At 37.9% G+C, this 19,096-nt stretch overlaps 1 protein-coding gene across 8 annotated transcripts in view; it reads right to left on the minus strand.

Annotated features, from left to right (window-relative positions):
• Window positions 1-550: 550 nt before the first annotated feature.
• LOC110671386 (protein ZINC INDUCED FACILITATOR-LIKE 1) overlaps window positions 551-19,096 on the minus strand; it is a 65,653-nt gene continuing 47,107 nt past the window's right edge. For 6 of the 8 annotated variants that reach the window (XM_058144017.1, XM_058144015.1, XM_058144016.1 and 3 more), the window contains 4 exons: window positions 2,765-2,809; window positions 2,291-2,379; window positions 1,792-1,835; window positions 551-881 (listed from right to left, as the gene is read on the minus strand). In XM_058144017.1, coding sequence (XP_058000000.1) covers window positions 781-881; window positions 1,792-1,835; window positions 2,291-2,379; window positions 2,765-2,809 — 279 coding nt within the window. In that variant the 3' untranslated portion in view covers window positions 551-780. Of the gene's footprint in view, window positions 882-1,791; window positions 1,836-2,290; window positions 2,380-2,764; window positions 2,810-19,096 lie in introns of those variants that run through there. The other 2 variants (XR_009147610.1, XR_009147609.1) reach the window with 1 other exon arrangement.

Here is a 19,096-nt window from a genome sequence, read left to right on the forward strand (position 1 = left end):
TAGTTTAGATGGAGAGGTAAAATATCTCGGTTCAATCTTTCAAGTAGATGGGGAATACGAGGAGGATGTTAGTAATAGGATTAAAGCTGGATAGTTGAAGTGGAGAAATGCTATAGAGATTTATGTGATCGCAGGATTCCTAATAAGTTGAATGGAAAATTTTACCATACAGTCATACCACCGGTCATATTATGGTCGTGAGTGTTTGGCATTGAAAGAGTCGTATTTGTCTAAAATAAGAGTTGCAGAGATGAGAATGTTAAAGTGAATGAGTGGTCATGCTAGACTAGATAAAATCCGTAATGAGAGTATTAGAGAAAAGGTAGGAGTGGTGCCAATTGAGGATGAGTTAAGAGGAGGGAGATTAAGGTGGTTTGGTCATTTAAAGCATAGACATGCGGAGGTTCCAATTAGACAAGTAGAGCACATTAGATTAGGAGGGGATAGAAAGAAAAGAAGGGGTAGACCTAAACTGACTTGGAGGAGAGTAGTACAACATGACCTAGAAGCATTATAAATTTCCGAGAATTTAACCCAAAATCGTTTAGAATGAAGAAAGAGAATCCATAGGGGTCAAGGCTTAGTTAAATTGAATTGAGTATACTTATTACAAAATTGAATATATATGTAATAAAATAATATAAATTATACGTTTATAAATTATATATAAAAAAAAAAAAACTGTATTGCATGTGCAGGTACAAAATCTAGTACACATATCTTTATATATTTCAATCTACCACTTAAACTTTGATGTCATGGTTGGAGTCCAGAATTCTACTATGAAATAAGGTTCTCTGGTATAGCTAGAAAAGGTTTGAACGTCATTAGCAGTCCAATCACCTCAACTATGTTTAGAATGAAGAAAACAATTTGATCACCTGCATCTCAGAAAGATCATCCATCAGAGGTTTACATACATAAAAATGGGAGGCAAAAAAATATGAAGCCCAACTACATTTAATATGAGTTTCTAAACTTCCATAATAAAGAATCTAATTTAGAGAAAGATCAAATATGGCAATTTTTGTGGCCGCCACATTTCTCATATTAGACTGGAAAGATGCCTGTTCTGCTCACTATATTATAATTTCCTTTGACTGGGTTGGGAAGATATTGCAACGACTATACTTCCCAATTTGTCAGCAATTTACCAATATCAATGTCATAGGTGATCCCAAGCTGCAATGTTGTCCTTAACTCTCTCATTTTCATAAAATTCTCTAGAGCGCTTAAGCAACAAGTAAATTGAAAATCAAACTCATGAAGAGCATGGGAATAGTATTGAAACTGATGTGGATAATTGGGTGCATAATCAAATCTCCCTCCCGCCCCCCTTTTAGGTTAAAAAAAGGCGTTCAAGGTTTAGAATAAAGACATCAAATATCAAAAAATATATGAGTGCAGATTCTAGTATCTCAACTAGAAAAAGAAAACATGAACTTCTTTTCTTTCAACAAATATAGGGACTTATCTTCCACAGCAATATTGAATGGGAAAAACATCATCATGTGTTGAACTGAGAGCAATCTAAACATGTTCATGTAACAAATTATCTAATGATCCTAAACTTGGAAAAGTACTTCAAAAATTCTGATGTTCATGAATTTCACAACAAAATATAGTTATTATATTTATTTTTACAAACTTGTATCAATAGACAACAATTATAGCCTTTTGATAAGGAAAGTTCAACATTAACTAATGAATGTCATAAAAGTATCATAGATTAAAATTGTTAATTGGTTTTAGGCCCAAAGAACAAGAACAGATTAAATTTAGAGTTATTACCTGGTAGAAAGAAAGCATCTTGACGCTTTTGTGCCCAAGAAAAGCTGTGAATATAAAAAGTATAACTGATTAAAATATTTATTGTTAATTGAGTTCAAAATTGAACAGGTCACTAAGTGCCACTGAAATGATGAATATATCACATGGCTATGAAATGAGATACAATTGACGAAGAAACAATCTCAAATTCTAAAATAAATTGATTATTTAGCATTACTTCTTATTTTAACTAAATAATTGGCAGGATACTTAATTTTACTTGCAACATTTTGATCATTAGTTTTCTATTTTTGCCTCATTTCAGAGTCTTGGTAGTTGTCCTAGCATGAAACTAAGCAAATTCAAAGGTGAATTAAATTAGGAATTGACTGATAAGTTGCTTTTCCCCTCCTCCCCTCTTATATGTGGTTACCAGAATCCTTGCTGTATTCTATTCCAGCATGCCATGCCTACAATGAATATGTATGGAACCTCCTACATTCAGTGCATAGAGACTTACATAGAACCTCCTGAAGCAGGACCAACTGCCTTGAAGAAGGACATCGCAGACATTGAAATCCCATTTGCAGCTCCCCTTTGCTTTTGTGCCTGACATTAAGTTCCGGAAACATATTTTACCAAATGAAGTAGTCTAGCTAAAGGCTGACACTCGGTATTTTATACACACACACACATACACAAACATATTGAATAAATTACAAAAATCCTCATGACAATTGACAAAATATACACCAAAATCTTTTTCCTTTTTCCCAAGATGAAACTGCATTGTCATTGACTTCTTAAATTTGCTATACTTCAGTTTTTCAGTTGCATTTTGAAAAAGTTAAAGAGAATATAATTCATTTTGAAACAAGTGACTACCTAAGTGGATATCTTATTCAATGACTTGGTTTTTTGAATGTATATACGTACATGCATGTTTGTGTGTGTTCGGCATGTGTATATGCATTAACAAAGCAAGAAGAGTTACCACAGCTCTATTTTGTAGAAGGAACAATCCTGTTGTGATTGATACCTGCAATTTCAAAGAATAAATGAAGAGTTTAGTAAAATCCAAAATATGGAGAGAGAGAGAGAGAGCGAGAGAAATAGACATATTTTTTCTGTTTTTATGAGGAAATGCTTCTAACAGAAATCAATGATACAAGCCATTCATTTAAGTTTCTTATGTGTTATAGAAAGTCAATCCTATAATTATGTACATAATATTCTTTCTTAAGTAGTTAGCATAATTATTGGGATATCTTCCCAATTAGAATACTTAATTATAGGATTCTTTATATATAAATACCTTGTATCCCATTCAAGAAAATACACAAAAAAATATTATCTTCATGGTATCAGAGCTAGGTTCCCTGGCCTGAATTTTTTTTTTTCTTCTGAAATTTTTTTTTTTTGGTTCTTCTCCTCCGACAAGTGCTGTCTTCTAGGAGAACTCAATAGAGTTATCACAGTGTCTCACCACCCATCTCAGGAGAAGGCCCAAGTGCCGATCGGCCACCCTTGGAAGTCCGGTGATTGGACTTGAAGCGCATCCCCTTCACAGGCCATTCTTAAGTTCTGATCCCTATTCCACACGCCGGCGCATGAACGCACATGAGCCGTCCTCCGGCAACGTCCGACAGTCGCGCCTCTTGTCCCAGGGTCGCCTCGACTTGGTGATTCTAGTTCCATGGTTCATTGTTCTGTTTGGGGCATTTCTTTTGCATCTCAAACATTTCTCTCCTTCAGGCAGTTCACTGTTGAGCAATTTCAAGTTCTGTTTTCACGGAATTCTTTTGTTTCTAAGCTTTATTGAGTTTGTTTGAAGATTGGGACAGAGTTGGTTATTAATCTGTGTTAGAATTTTGTTAATTTCATCTAATGGCGGACAATAAGTCTATTATTTCTGATGTGATTCCAATGATGACTAAAATCACGGAATACAAACTTAACGGTTTAAATTACCTGGAGCGGAGTAAGACCATCAGGGTCTATTTATGAAGTATTGACAAGGATGATCATCTGACTAAAGATCTACCCACTAATGATACAAGGCAAGCTTGGCTTAGGGAAGATGCTCAGTTGTATTTGCAACTTCGGAATTCGATTCATAGTGAGGTAATTAGTTTAATTAATCACTATGAATTTGTTAAGGAATTGATGGATTACTTAGGTTTCTTGTATTCTAGTAAAGAAAATATTTCTTGTATTTATGATGTGTGCAAAGCATTCTATCGTGCTGAGAAGCAGGATAAATCTCTTACAGCTTATTTTATGGAATTTAAGAGAGTATATGAGGAACTTAATGTTTTGTTGCCTTTTAACTCTGATGTGAAAGTCCAGCAGGCTCAATGAGAGCAGATGGCTATTATGAGTTTTTTTGCAGGTCTTCTTTCAGAATATGAGACTGCTAAATCTTTAATCCTATCTAGCTCTAAAATTTTCCCTCTAATTGATACATTCACACGTATCCTTCGTACAGAAAGTACCCAACTTCCACAAACTACTAGTGGTGCTCTTGTTAGTAGAAATATGAACGGACAACAGAGAATTAAAGGAGGAAATTCAAGCAATAGAAGTAATAAGCGTAACGAGGAAACCAATTCTAATTTGAACTTAAAATGAGTTATTTGTTATTATTGTCATGAGCCTGGTCATACAAAATACAATTGTCTAAAGCTTCAGAGGAAGAATCAGCGGTCTCAGATGGCAAACATGGCAATAGATGAGTCTACAGTTGCACCCTCATCTGAGAAAATTGTCTTAATATCTGCAAAGGAATATGCACAATTTTCCCAATATCAGGCATCTCCAAAGGCCTCTAATTCCCCTGTCACTGCTATCGCTGAGTCAGGTAAATCCATATAGAAAGAGATGATTCTCTTTAATTTCAATTAATCTATACATGGGTATATATATACAATTGATTCCTATAATTGTGTTCTACTAATTAGGAAGAAATCCTAAATAGGAATACAGAATACAGAATATATAGAGAAATAATATAGTGATTGACTTTCCATAACACTCCTCCCTCAAGTTGGAGCATAGATGTTAATCATGCCCAACTTGTTACAAATGTAGTCAATCCTAGCTCCATTCAGAGCTTTTGTGAAAATATCTCCTAACTGCTCTCCAGTTTTGATGTGTCCTGTTGAGATAATCTGTTGTTGAATCTTTTCACGAACAAAGTGACAATCAATCTCATTATGTTTGGTTCGCTAATGAAACACCGGATTAGAAGCAATATGGAGAACAGCTTGATTATCACACTACAATTTCGCAGGCAAGGAGGTCTTAAAACTTGTCTCAACTATTAATTGAAGTATTCATATTATCTCACATACTGATTGTGCCATGGCTCTGTATTCGGATTCAGCACTAGATCGAGAAACTACACTCTGCTTCTTGCTTCTCCAAGACACCAAATTTCCTCCAACAAAAACGCAATATCCAGTAGTTGACCTCCTATCAACCTTAGATCCAGCCCAGTCGGCATCTGAAAAACATTCAACATTCAAATGCCCATGATTACCATATAACAAACCTCTTCCTGGAGCGCCCTTTAGATAACACAAGATTTGTCCCAAGGCTTCCCAATGAGCAACAGTTGGGGAAGATATAAACTGACTTACCACACTAATAGCATAAGCAATGTCATGACGAGTGACTGTAAGGTAGTTCAATTTTCCTACTAATCTCCTGTATCTCTCTGGATCTTCAAACAATTCACTATCCCCTCCTAACAGTTGTAAATTTTGAGTCATTGGTGCACTACAAGACTTAGCATCTAATTTTCCTGTCTCTGTCAATAAATCGAGGACATATTTTCTTTGAGACAAGAAAATACCCTTCTTACTTCTCATAACTTCAATACTCAAGAAATACTTTAACAATCCCAAGTCTTTAGCCTGAAACTGGATTTGGGGGAAGGTTTTAAGAGATGAAATACCTGCAGAGTCACTCCCAGTGATGACAATGTCATATCCACATAGACTAACAGGAGAATTAAACCAGCCTCAGATTGCCTATAAAATACTGAGTGATCACACTTACTCTTTTGCATACTAAATTCCTGTACTGCTTCACTGAATCTCCCAAACCAGACCCTAGGACTTTGTTTCGAGCCGTAAAGAAACTTCCGAAGCCTACAAACTTTACCCAACTCCCCCTGAGCAACAAACCCAGGTGGTTGCTCCATATACACCTCCTCCTGAAGATCACCATGAAGGAAAGTATTCGTGATATCCAATTGATGCAGGGGCCAATCATATGTAGCTGCTAAAGAGATAAACAAGCGAATAGAAGTAAGTTTAGCTACAGGAGATAAAGTATCAGAGTAATCAACTCCATATGTCTGAGCATATCCTTTTGCTACAAGGCGTGCTTTTAACCTAGCCACAGAACCATCAGGACTTACCTTTACTGTAAATACCCATTTGTAACCAATAGCTTTCTTACCAGTGGGCAAAGGCAATAGTTCCATGTACCATTAGCATCTAAAGCCTCCATTTCCTCTTTCATAGCATCACACGCAGGATGAGACAGTACCTCATCAACAGTATTAGGGATAGGAACAGAGTCTAAAGAAGTAACAAAACACCGAGAATAAGAAGACAATTGATTATAAGAAACAAAAGAAGAGATATGGTAAGTACATGAACGTTTACCTTTACGAAGAGCAATGGGTAAGTCTAGATCAGAATCATGGTCAGTATGAGGTACATGATCTCCCAACGAAGTAAGCTGGTTGAGGATCTGAGTCAGGAATCTCCATTCTCCTGGAATAAACATGAACAACGGGAGGTCGAGTAGGTCTAGAGACAGAAGGAACAGGCTGTGGGAGAGGACTAGACATTGGTTGGACATATATATTAAGAGATCATCCTCCTCCCCCTGACTCTCATACACAGATGATGGAGGAAAAAATGGAGTGGACTCAAAAAATATGACATCTGCAGAAACAAGATAACGATTAAGAGTAGAAGAGAAACAACGGTACCCTTTTTGGAGCCAGGAGTACTTAAGGAAGACACATTTGAGAGATTTTGGATCCAATTTAGTAACCTGTGGATTAACATCACGCACAAAACAAGTATAACAAAAAATACGGGGTTCAATAGGGAACAAAGATTTTGTAGGAAATAAAGTAGTATAAGGAATATCCCCATTAAGGACAGAAGACGGCATACGATTGATAAAAAAACATGCCGTGGAAACTACATCCGCCCAAAAGTGTTTAGTTACTTTCATCTGAAAAAGAAGAGCACGAGTTACCTCAAGAAGATGACGATTTTTTCTTTCGGCCACGCCATTTTGAGATGGGGTATCCACACAGGAAAACTGATGAAGAATGTCATTTTGTGTCATATAAGACTGAAATTGTGCTGAAAAGTATTCTTTGGCATTGTCACTTCTTAATATGCGCACAGAAATATTAAATTGAGTTTTGATTTCATTACAAAAGGCACAAAAGATAGAAAATAACTCAGAACGATTCTTCATTAAATATAACCAGGTAACACGAGAGTAATCATCAACAAAAGTAACAAAATAACGAAATCCAGTTTTAGATGTAACAAAACAAGGACCCCAAACATCAGAATGAACTAACTCAAAAGGGGGATGAAGCCCGTTTATTGACTCCAGACACAGAAGGAAAACGATGATGTTTTGCAAACTGACACGACTCACATTCTAGTACTGATAAAGACTGAAATTGAGGACACAGCTTCTTCATGGTAGACAAAGAAGGATAACCCAATCTACAATGAGCTTCAAGAGGTGTTAAGGTACTGGAGCAAACAAGCGACCGCAGTACATGATTTTCCAGAATGTAGAGACCACCTGACTCGAGTCCTCAACCAATAATCTGCTTCGTCGTAAGATCCTGAAACAAACACTGATCAGGAAAAAAGGAAACAGAACAATTTAAGGTACGAGTAAGTTTACTAATAGAAAGTAGATTAAAAGAGAATTTTGGTAGACAAAAAACAGAAGACAAAGAAATTAACAAGGTCGGGTTTGCAATTCCAGAACCCATGACACAAGAAGCAGAACCATCAGCTAAAGTAACAGTAGAGGAAGTGAGATTAGACTGAAAAGCAGATAGAAGACTAGAGTTACCTGTCATGTGATCTGTCGCACCAGAATCAATAACCCATTTGGATGAAGAAGGCACAAGGCATGTAGTGGATTTACCTGACTCAGCGATCGCAGTGACAGGGGAACTGGTAGGCTTTAGAGATGCCTGATACTGGAAAAATTGTGCAAAATCCTCTGCAGATACCAAAATAGTTTTCTCAGAGGAAGATACTGTAGAATTCGTTGCTGCCATATTTGCCATCTGTGATCGCTGATTTTTCCTCTGAAGTTGCGGACAATTATATTTTGTATGGCCAGGCTCATGGCAATAATAACAAATGACTCCTCTTGAGTCCTGATTAGAACTAGCCTCTCCATTACGCTGATTACATTGCTGTAATTCCTCATCTACTTCCTCTTCTATTACCCTGTTGTCCATTTGGATTACGGCTAATAAGAGCACTACTGGCAGGCTGTGAAGATTGGGTACTCTCTGTACGAAGGACCCGTGTGAATGCTTCATGCAAAGAGGAAATCTCAGAACTGGAGAGAATCTGAGATTTAGCAGTCTCATACTCTGAAGGAAGGCCTGCAAGAAAACTCATAACAGCCGCTGTTCTGCTGGGCCTCGAACTTTCACATCAGGACTAAAAGGCAACAATACATTAAGTTTCTCATATACCCGTTTAAAATCCATAAAATAAGCCGTGAGAGACTTATCCTCTTTCTCAGCACGGTAGAATGCCTTACAAATATCATAAATACGGGAGATATTCCCTTTACCAGAATACAGAAAATCTAAGTAATCCATCAATTCCTTAACAAATTCACAGTGATTAATTAAACTAATTACCTCACTATGAATCGAGTTCCGAAGCTGCAAAAATAACCGAGCATCCTCCCTTAACCAAGTTTATCGTGTATCATCAGTGGATGGATCTTTAGTAAGGTAATCATCCTTATCAATGCTACGGAAATAGACCCTAACAGTCTTACTCCACTCCAGGTAATTCGAACTATTAAGTTTGTGTTCCGTGATCTTAGTCATCACCGGAATCACATCAGAAATAACATTCTTATTATCTGCCATTTGTTGAGACAAAGAAAACTAACCAAAACGCTAATCCAAAGTGCTTATAGCAGCAAAATAACCCAAAATCACAAATCAAGCAAATACCGAAATAGGATCTGAGAGCCAAACCTCAGAAGTCTTTTAATGGTATACTGGATCAGGCAACAGCACACAGTGGTGGAATGAGGGGGTTGAGGCGACGCTGGCGATGTTGATTGGGGTTTGTAGAAAGAGATGATTCTTATTGATTTCAATTAATCTGTACATGGGTATATATATACAATTGATTCCTATAATTGTGTTCTACTAATTAGGAAGAAATCCTAAATAAGAAATCCTAAATAGGAATACAGAATACAAAATATACAGAAAAATAATATAGTTATTGACTTTCCATAACATAGTGATTGACTTTCCATAACATAGTGATTGACTTTCCATAACACTCCCCCTCAAGTTGGAGCATAGATGTTAATCATGACTGTAGAAAAAGAGATGTAGAAAGAGATAATTCTCATTGATATCAATTAATCTGTACATGGGTATTTATATACAATTGATTCCTATAATTGTGTTATACTAATTAGGAAGAAATCCTAAATAAGAAATCCTAAATAGGAATACAGAATACAGAATATACACAGAAATAATATAATGATTGACTTTCCATAACACTCCCCCTCAAGTTGGAGCATAGATGTTAATCATGCCCAACTTGTTACAAATGTAGTCAATCCTAGCTCCATTCAGAGCTTTTGTGAAAATATCTCTAATCGCTCTCCGCTTTGATATGTCCTGTTGAGATGATCTGTTGTTGAATCTTTTCACGAACAAAGTGACAATCAATCTCAATATGTTTGGTCCGCTCATGAAATACCGGATTAGAAGCAATATGGAGAGCAGCTTGATTATCACACCACAATTTCGCAGGTTGGGGGTCTTAAAACCTGTCTCATCTAGTAATTGAAATATCCACATTACCTCACATACTGATTGTGCCATGGCTCTGTATTCGGATTCAGCACTAGATCGAGAAACTACACTCTGCTTCTTGCTTTTCCAAGACACCAAATTTCCTCCAACAAAAACGCAATATCCAAAGAGTTGACCTCCTATCAACCTTAGATCCAGCCAATCGGCATCGAAAAACATTCAACATTCAAATGCCCATGATTACCATATAACAAACCTCTTCCTGAGCTCCTTCGATAGCACAAGATTTGTCCCAAGGCTTCCCAATGAGCAACGGTTGGGAAGACATAAACCGACTTACCACACTAACGGCATAAGCAATGTCGGGGAGTGACAAGAAGGTAGTTCAATTTTCCTACCAATCTCCTGTATCTCTCTGGATCTTCAAACAACTCACTATCCCCTGCTAACAGTTGTAAATTTGGAGTCATTGGTGCACTACAAGGCTTAGCACCTAATTTTCCTGTCTCTGTCAATAGATCAATGACATATTTTCTTTGAGACAAGAAAATACCCTTCTTACTTCTCATAACTTCAATACCCAAAAATACTTTAATAATCCCAAGTCTTTGGTCCAAACTGGGTTTGGAGGAAGGTTTTAAGAGATGAAATACTGCAGAGTCACTCCCGGTGATGATAATGTTATCCACATAGACTACCAGAGAATTAGACCACCTCAGTTGCTTATAAAATCTTGAGTGATCACACTTACTCTTTTGCATACCAAATTCTGTCTTGCTTCACCGAATCTCCCAAACCAGGCCCTAGGACTTTGTTTCAAGCCATAAAGAGACTTAGAAGCCTACAAACTTTACCCAACTCCCCGAGCAACAAACCCGGTGGTTGCTCCATATACCTCCTCCTAAGATCACCATGAAGGAAAGCATTCTTGATATCCAATTGGTGCAGGGCCAATCATATGTAGCTGCTAAAGAGATAAACAAGCGAGCAGTAAGTTTAGCTACAGGAGAAAAAGTGTCGAGTAATCAACCCCATATGTCCGAGCATATCCTTTTGCTACAAGGCGTGCTTTTAACCTAGCCACGTAACCATCAGATTTACCTTTCAGAATACCCATTTGCAACCAATAGCTTTCTTACCGGTGGGCAAAGGCAACAGTTCCCATGTACCATTAGCATCTAAAGCCTCCATTTCTTCTTTCATAGCAAAGACACCACCAGATGAGACAAAGGCCTCACCAATGTATTAGGGATAGGAACAGTCTAAAGAAGTAAGAAAACATCGAGAACAAGAAGACAATTGATTATAAGAAACAAAAGAAGAGATAGGGTAAGTACATGAACGTTTACCTTTACGAAGAGCAAAGGGTAAATCTAGATCAGAATCATGATCAGTATGAGGTACAGGATCTCCCAACGAAGTAATCGTGGAGGATCTCGAGTCGGTAATCTCAATCTCTGGAATAAACATGAACAACGGGAGGCCGAGTAGGTCTAGAGACAGAAGAAAGCAGTGAGAGAGGAGTAGACATTGGTTGGGCAAGATATATTAAGATATCATCCTCCTCCCCACGACTCTCATACACGGATGATTGAGAAAAAAATGGAGTGGACTCAAAAAATGTGACATCTGCAGAAACAAGATAACGATTAAGAGTATGAGAGAAACAGCGATACCCTTTTTGAATCCGGGAGTACCCAAGGAAGACACATTTGAGAGACTTTGGATCCAATTTAGTAACCTGCGGACGAACATCACGTACAAAACAAGTACAACCAAAAATACGGGGTTCAACAGGAAACAAAGATTTTGTAGGGAACAAAGCGGATAAGGAATATCCCCATTAAGGGGTAAGACGGCATATGATTGATCAAAAAACATGCCGTAAAAACTGCATCCGCCCAAAAGTGTTTAGGAACTTTCATCTGAAAAAGAAGAGCACGAGTTACCTCAAGAAGATGCCGATTTTTTCTTTCAGCCACGCCATTTTGGGATGGGGTATCCACACAGGAAGACTGATGAAGAATGCCATTTTGTGTCATGTAAGACTAAATTGTCTTTGAAAAATATTCTTTAGCATTGTCACTTCTTAATATGCACACAGAAATATTAAATTGAGTTTTGATTTCATTACAAAAGGCACAAAAGATAGAAAACAACTCAGAACGATTCTTCATTAAATATAACCAGGTAACACGAGAGTAATCATCAATAAAAGTAACAAAATAACGAAATCCAATTTTAGAAGTATGTAACAAGGTCCCCAAACATCGAATGAACTAACTCAAAAGGGATGAAGCCCGCTTATTGACTCTAGACACGTAAGGCAAACGATGATGTTTTGCAAACCGACACGACTCACATTCTAGTATCGATAAAGATCAAATCGAGGACACAACTTCTTCATGGTAGACAAAGAAGGATGACCCAATCTACAATGAGCTTCAAGAGGTGTTACAGATCGAGCAAACAAGCGATCATGTACATGATTTTCCGTAATGTAGAGACCACGACTCACGCCCTCTACCAATAATCTGGCCACGTAAGATCCTCAAACAAACACCGATCAGAAAAAGGAAATAGAACAATTTAAGGTACGAGTAAGTTTACTAATGTAAAGTAGATTAAAAGAGAAATTTGGTAGACACAAAACAGATGACAAAGAAATTGACGGTCGGATTCGCAGCCTAACCCATGACACAAGAAGTAGAACCATCACCAAAGTAATGAGAGGAAGTGGGATTAGACCAAAAGCGGATAGAAGACTAGAATTACTGTCATGTGATCTGTTGCACCGTAATCAATAACCCATTTGGATGAGGAAGACACAAGGCATGTAGTGGATTTACTCGACTCAATGATCGCAGTGATAGGGGAACCGATAGGCTTTAGAGATGCTCGACATCGGGAAAATCAGTGCAAAATCCTCTGCAGATACCAAAACAGCTTTTCAGAGGAAGATACCGTAGAATCCTCATCGCCATATTTGCCATCTGTGATCGCTGATTTTTCCTCCAAGTTGCGGAAAATTATATTTTGTATGGCCGTGCTCATGACAATAATAACAAATGACTCCTCTTGAGTCCTGATTAGAACTAGCCTCTCCATTACGCCGATTACTTCTGTAATTCCTCCTCTACTTCCTCTTCTATTACCTGTTGTCCATTTGGATTACGGCTAATAAGAGCACTACCGCAGTCGTGAAGATTGGGTACTCTGCACGAAGGACCCGTGTGAATGTTTCATGCAAAGAGGAAATCTCGTAATCGAAAGAATCGAGATTTAGCATCTCATACTCAAGGAAGGCTCGCAAGAAAACTCATAACAGCTTGCTCCGTTGGGCTCATGAACTTTCACATCGTAACTAAAAGGCAACAATACATTAAGTTCCTCATATACCCGCTTAAAATCCATAAAATAAGCCGTGAGAGACTTATTCTCTTCTCAGATGGTAGAATGCCTTACAAACATCATAAATACGGAGATATTCCCTTTACCGTAATACGTAAAATCTAATTAATCCATCAATTCCTTAACAAATTCACAAGTGATTAATTAAACTAATTACCTCACCGTGAATCGAGTTCAAGCCGCAAAAACAACCGAGCGTCCTCCCTTAGCCAAGTTTGTTGTGTATCATCGATGGTGGATCTTTAGTAAGGTGATCATCCTTATCAATGCTACGCAAATAGACCCTAACAGCCTTACTCCACCTGTAATTTGAACCATTAAGTTTGTGTTCCGTGATCTTAGTCATCATCGAATCACATCGTAAATAACATTCTTATTGTCCGCCATTTGTTGAGACAAAGAAAACTAACCAAACGCTAATCCAAAGTGCCGATAAAGAACAAAATAATCCAAAATCACAAATCAAGTAAATACCGAAATAGGATCCGAGAGCCAAACCTCGTAAGTCCTTTAATGGTGTAATCGATCGTGCAACAAAGACACAGTGGTGGAATGAGGGGATTGAGGCGACGCTGGCAATGTTGATCGGAATCGAAACGGACGGTCGGCAGCCAAGGTCTCTCCTGAGCTGGGTGGTGAGAACAAATAGTCACCCTAGATGGCCTGCTCTGATACCATGTAGAAAAAGAGATGTAGAAAGAGATAATTCTCATTGATATCAATTAATCTGTACATGGGTATTTATATACAATTGATTCCTATAATTGTGTTATACTAATTAGGAAGAAATCCTAAATAAGAAATCCTAAATAGGAATACAGAATACAGAATATACACAGAAATAATATAATGATTGACTTTCCATAATAATGACCAACTTGTTACAAATGTAGTCAATCCTATCTCCATTCAGAGCTTTTGTGAAAATATCTCCTAACTGCTCTCCAGTTTTGATGTGTCCTGTTGAGATGATCTGTTGTTGAATCTTTTCACGAATAAAGTGACAATCAATCTCAATATGTTTGGTTCGCTCATGAAACACCGGATTAGAAGCAATATGAAGAGCAGCTTGATTATCACACCACAATTTCACAGGCAGGGAGGTCTTAAAACCTGTCTCATCTAGTAATTGAAGTATCCACATTACCTCACATACTGATTGTGCCATGGCTCAGATTCGGATTCAGACTAGATCGAGAAACTACACTCGCTTCTTGCTTCTCCAAGACACCAAATTTCCTCCAATAAAAACGCACATCCAAAGAGTTGACCTCTTGTCAACCTTAGATCCAAATTTCACGGCATCCAAAAACATTCAACATTCAAATGCCCATGATTACCATATAGCAAACCTCTTCCCGGAGCGCTCTTCAGATAACACAAGATTTGTTCCAAGGCTTCCCAATGAGCAACAGTTGGGAAAGACATAAACTGACTTACCACACTAACGGCATAAGCAATGTCAGGACGAGTGACTGTAAGGTAGTTCAATTTTCCTACCAATCTCCTGTATCTCTCTGGATCTTCAAACAACTCACTATCCCCTGCTAACAGTTGTAAAGTTGGAGTAATTGGTGCGCTACAAGGCTTAGCACCAAATTTTCCTGTCTCTGTCAATAGATCGAGGACATATTTTCTTTGAGACAAGAAAATACCCTTCTTACTTCTCATAACTTCGATACCCAAGAAATACTTTAACAATCCCAAGTCTTTGGTCCAAATCGAGTTTGGAGGAAGGTTTTAAGAGATGAAATACCTGCAGAGTCACTCCCAGTGATGACAATGTCATCCACATAGACTACCAAGAGAATTAGACCAACCTCAGATTGCCTATAAAATACTGACATCTGCAGAAACAAGATAACGATTAAGAGTATGAAAGAAACAACGGTACCCTTTTTGGAGCCGGGAGTACCCAAGGAAGACACATTTGAGAGATTTTGGATCCAATTTAGTAACCCGTGGACGAACATCACGCACAAAACCGGTACAACCAAAAATACGGGGTTCAATAGGGAACAAAATTTTGTAGGAAACAAAGTAGTATAAGGAATATCCCCATTAAGGACAGAAGACGGCATACGATTGATAAAAAAACATGCCGTGGAAACTGCATCCGCCCAAAAGTGTTTAGGTACTTTCATCTGAAAAAGAAGAGCACGAGTTACCTCAAGAAGATGACGATTTTTTCTTTCGGCCACGCCATTTTGGGATGGGGTATCCACACAGAAGATCATGAAGAATGCCATTTTGTGTCATATAAGGCTGAAATTGTGCCAAAAGTATTCTTTGGCATTGTCACTTCTTAATATGCGCATTGTAAATATTAAATTGAGTTTTGATTTCATTACAAAAGGCACAAAAGATAGAAAACAACTCAGAACGATTTTTCATTAAATATAACCAGGTAACACGAGAGTAATCATCAACAAAAGTAACAAAATAACGAAATTCAGTTTTAGATGTAACAGAACAAGGACCCCAAACATCAGAATGAACTACCTCAAAAGGAGATGAAGCCCGTTTATTGACTCTAGACACGTATATGCATCGATGATGTTTTGCAACCGACACGACTCACATTCTAGTATTGATAAAGACCAAATTGAGGACACAAATTTTCTTCATGGTAGACAAAGAAGGATGACCCAATCTACAATGAGCTTCAAGAGGTGTTAAGATCTTTGAGCAAACAAGCGACGCGGTACATGATTTTCCATAATGTAGAGACACCGACTCGCGTCCTTACCAATAATGCTGCCGTCAGAAGATCTCGAATAAACATCGATCAGAAAAGGAAGCGAACAATTTAAGGTACGAGTAAGTTTACTAACGAAAGTATATTAAAAGAGAATTTTGGTAGACACAAAGAAGACAAAGAAATTGACGAAGTCGAGTTCGCAGCCGAACCCATGACACAAGAAGTAGAACCATCAGCTAAAGTAACAGTAGAGGAAGTGAGATTAGACTGAAAAGCATATAGAAGACTAGAATTACCTGTCATGTGATCTGTCGCACCAGAATCAATAACCCATTTGGATGAAGAAGACACAAGGCACGTAGTAGATTTTCCTGACTCAGCGATCGCAATGACAGGGGAACTGGTAAGCTTTAGAGATGCACGATATCGAAAATTGTGCAAAATCCTCTGCAGATACCAAAATAGTTTTCTCGGAGGAAGATATCAGAGAATTCTCTCACGCCATATTTGCCATCTGAGATCACTGATTTTTCCTCTGAAGTTGCGACAATTATATTTTGTATGGCGTGCTCATGGCAATAATAACAAATGACTCCTCTTGAGTCTCGATTAGAACTAGCCTCCATTACGCCGATTACTGCTGCTTCGTAATTCCTCCTCTACTTCCTCTTCTATTACCTCGTTGTCCATTTGGATTACGGCTAATAAGAGCACTCTTGACAGTTGTGAAGATTGAGTACTCTGCATCGAAGGACCCGTGTGAACGTTTCATGCATAGAGGAATTCTCAGATCTTGAGAGAATCAGAGATTTAGCAGCTCATACTCGAAGGAAGGCGCAAGAAAACTCATAAAACAGCTGCTCCGCTCGCCGAACTTTCACATCGTGACTAAAAGGCAACAATACATTAAGTTCCTCATATACCGCTTAAAATCCAAAAATAAGCCGTGAGAGACTTATCTTCTTTCAAAGACGGTAGAATGCCTTACAAACATCATAAATACGGAGATATTATTCCCTTTACGAATCTGAAAATCTAGGTAATCCATCAATTCCTTAACAAATTCACGCGATTAATTAAACTAATTACCTCACTATGACTCGAGTTCCGAAGCTGCAAAAACAATCGAGCATCCTCCCTTAGCAAAGTTTGTCGTGTATCATCAGTGGGTGGATCGTTAGTAAGGAGAATATCCTTATCAATGATACGCAAATAGATCCTGGTCAGCTTACTCCACCTGTAATTCGAACCATTAAGTTTGTGTTCCGTGATCTTAGTCATCACCGGAATCACATCAGAAATAATATTCTTATTGTCTGCCATTTGTTAAGACAAAGAAAACTAACCGAAACGCTAATCCAAAGTGCTTATAGCAGCAAAATAACCCAAAATCACAAATCAAGCAAATACCGAAATAGGATCTGAGAGCCAAACCTCAGAAGTCCTTTAATGGTTATACTGGATTAGGCAACAGCACACGGTGGTGGAATGAGGGGGTTGAGACGACGCCGGCAATGTTGATCGGGGTTGAAACGGCCGGTCGGCGACCAAGGTCTCTCCTGAGCTGGGTAGTGAGAACAAATAGTCACCCTAGATTGATGACCTGCTCTGATACCATGTAGAAAGAGATGATTCTTATTGATTTCAATTAATCTGTACATGGGTATATATATACAGTTGATTCCTATAATTGTGTTCTACTAATTAGGAAGAAATCCTAAATAAGAAATCCTAAATAGGAATACATAATACAAAATGTTATGGAAAGTCAATCACTATGTTATGGAAAATCAATCACTATATTATTTCTCTGTATATTTTGTATTCTGTATTCCTATTTACGATTTCTTATTTAGGATTTCTTCCTAATTAGTAGAACACAATTATAAGAATCAATTGTATATATATACCCATGTACAGATTAATTGAAATTAATGAGAATCATCTCTTTCTACATAGTATCAGAGCAGGTCATCAATCTAGGGTGACTATTTGTTCTCACTACCCACCAGAGAGACCTTGGCCACGACAGCCGCTTTCAACCTGCATCAACATCGCGGCTGCCTCAACCCTCATTCCACCACTGCAGTCGTTGTTCGATCCAGTATAACCATTAAAGGACTTCTGAGGTTTGGCTCTCAGATCCTATTTTGGTATTTTCTTGATTTGTGATTTTGGGTTATTTTGCTGCTATAAGCACTTTGGATTAGCGTTTCGGTTAATTTTTTTTGTCTCAACAAATGGCAGACAATAAGAATGTTATTTCTGATGTGATTCCGGTGATGACTAAGATCACGGAACACAAACTTAATGGTTTGAATTACCTGGAGTGGAGTAAGACTGTTGGGGTCTATTTGCGTAGCATTGATAAGGATGATCACCTTACTAAAGATCCACCCACTGATGATACACGACAAACTTGGCTAAGGGAGGATGCTCGGTTGTTTTTGCAAATTTTGAACTCGATTCATAGTGAGGTAATTAGTTTAATTAATCACGTGGAATTTGTTAAGGAATTGATGGATTACTTAGATTTTCTCAGATTCGTAAAGGGAATATCTCCGTATTTATGATATTTGTAAGGCATTCTACCGTACGAAAGAGGATAAGTCTCTCACGCTTATTTTATGGATTTTAAACGTATATGAGGAACTTAATGTATCGTTGCCTTTAGTCCCGATGTGAAAGTTCAACAGCCCAACGGAGCAATCGTTATGAGTTTTCTCGCAGCCTTCCTTCAGAGTATGAGATCGCTAAATCTCGATCCTCTCCAGCTCGAGATTTCCTCTTGCATGAAACGCTCACACGTGTCCTTCAGCATGCAGAGTACTCAATCTTCACACCGCCAAGAGTGCTCTTATTAGCCGTAATCCAAATAGACAACAGGGTAATAGAAGAGGAAGTAGAGGAGGAATTACAGGCAACAGAAGTAATCAGCGTAATGGAGAGGCTAGTTCTAATAAGGACTCAGGAGAAGTCATTTATTATTATTGCCATGAGCCTGGCCATACAAAATATAATTGTCCGCAACTTCAGAGAAAAAATCAGCAATCACAAATGGCAAATATGGCAGCAGAGAATTCTACAGTATCTTCCTCTGAGAAAACTATTTTGGTATC

The sequence above is a fragment of the Hevea brasiliensis genome, chromosome 3, assembly GCF_030052815.1.
Source record: "Hevea brasiliensis isolate MT/VB/25A 57/8 chromosome 3, ASM3005281v1, whole genome shotgun sequence".
Taxonomy (NCBI): domain Eukaryota; kingdom Viridiplantae; phylum Streptophyta; class Magnoliopsida; order Malpighiales; family Euphorbiaceae; genus Hevea; species Hevea brasiliensis.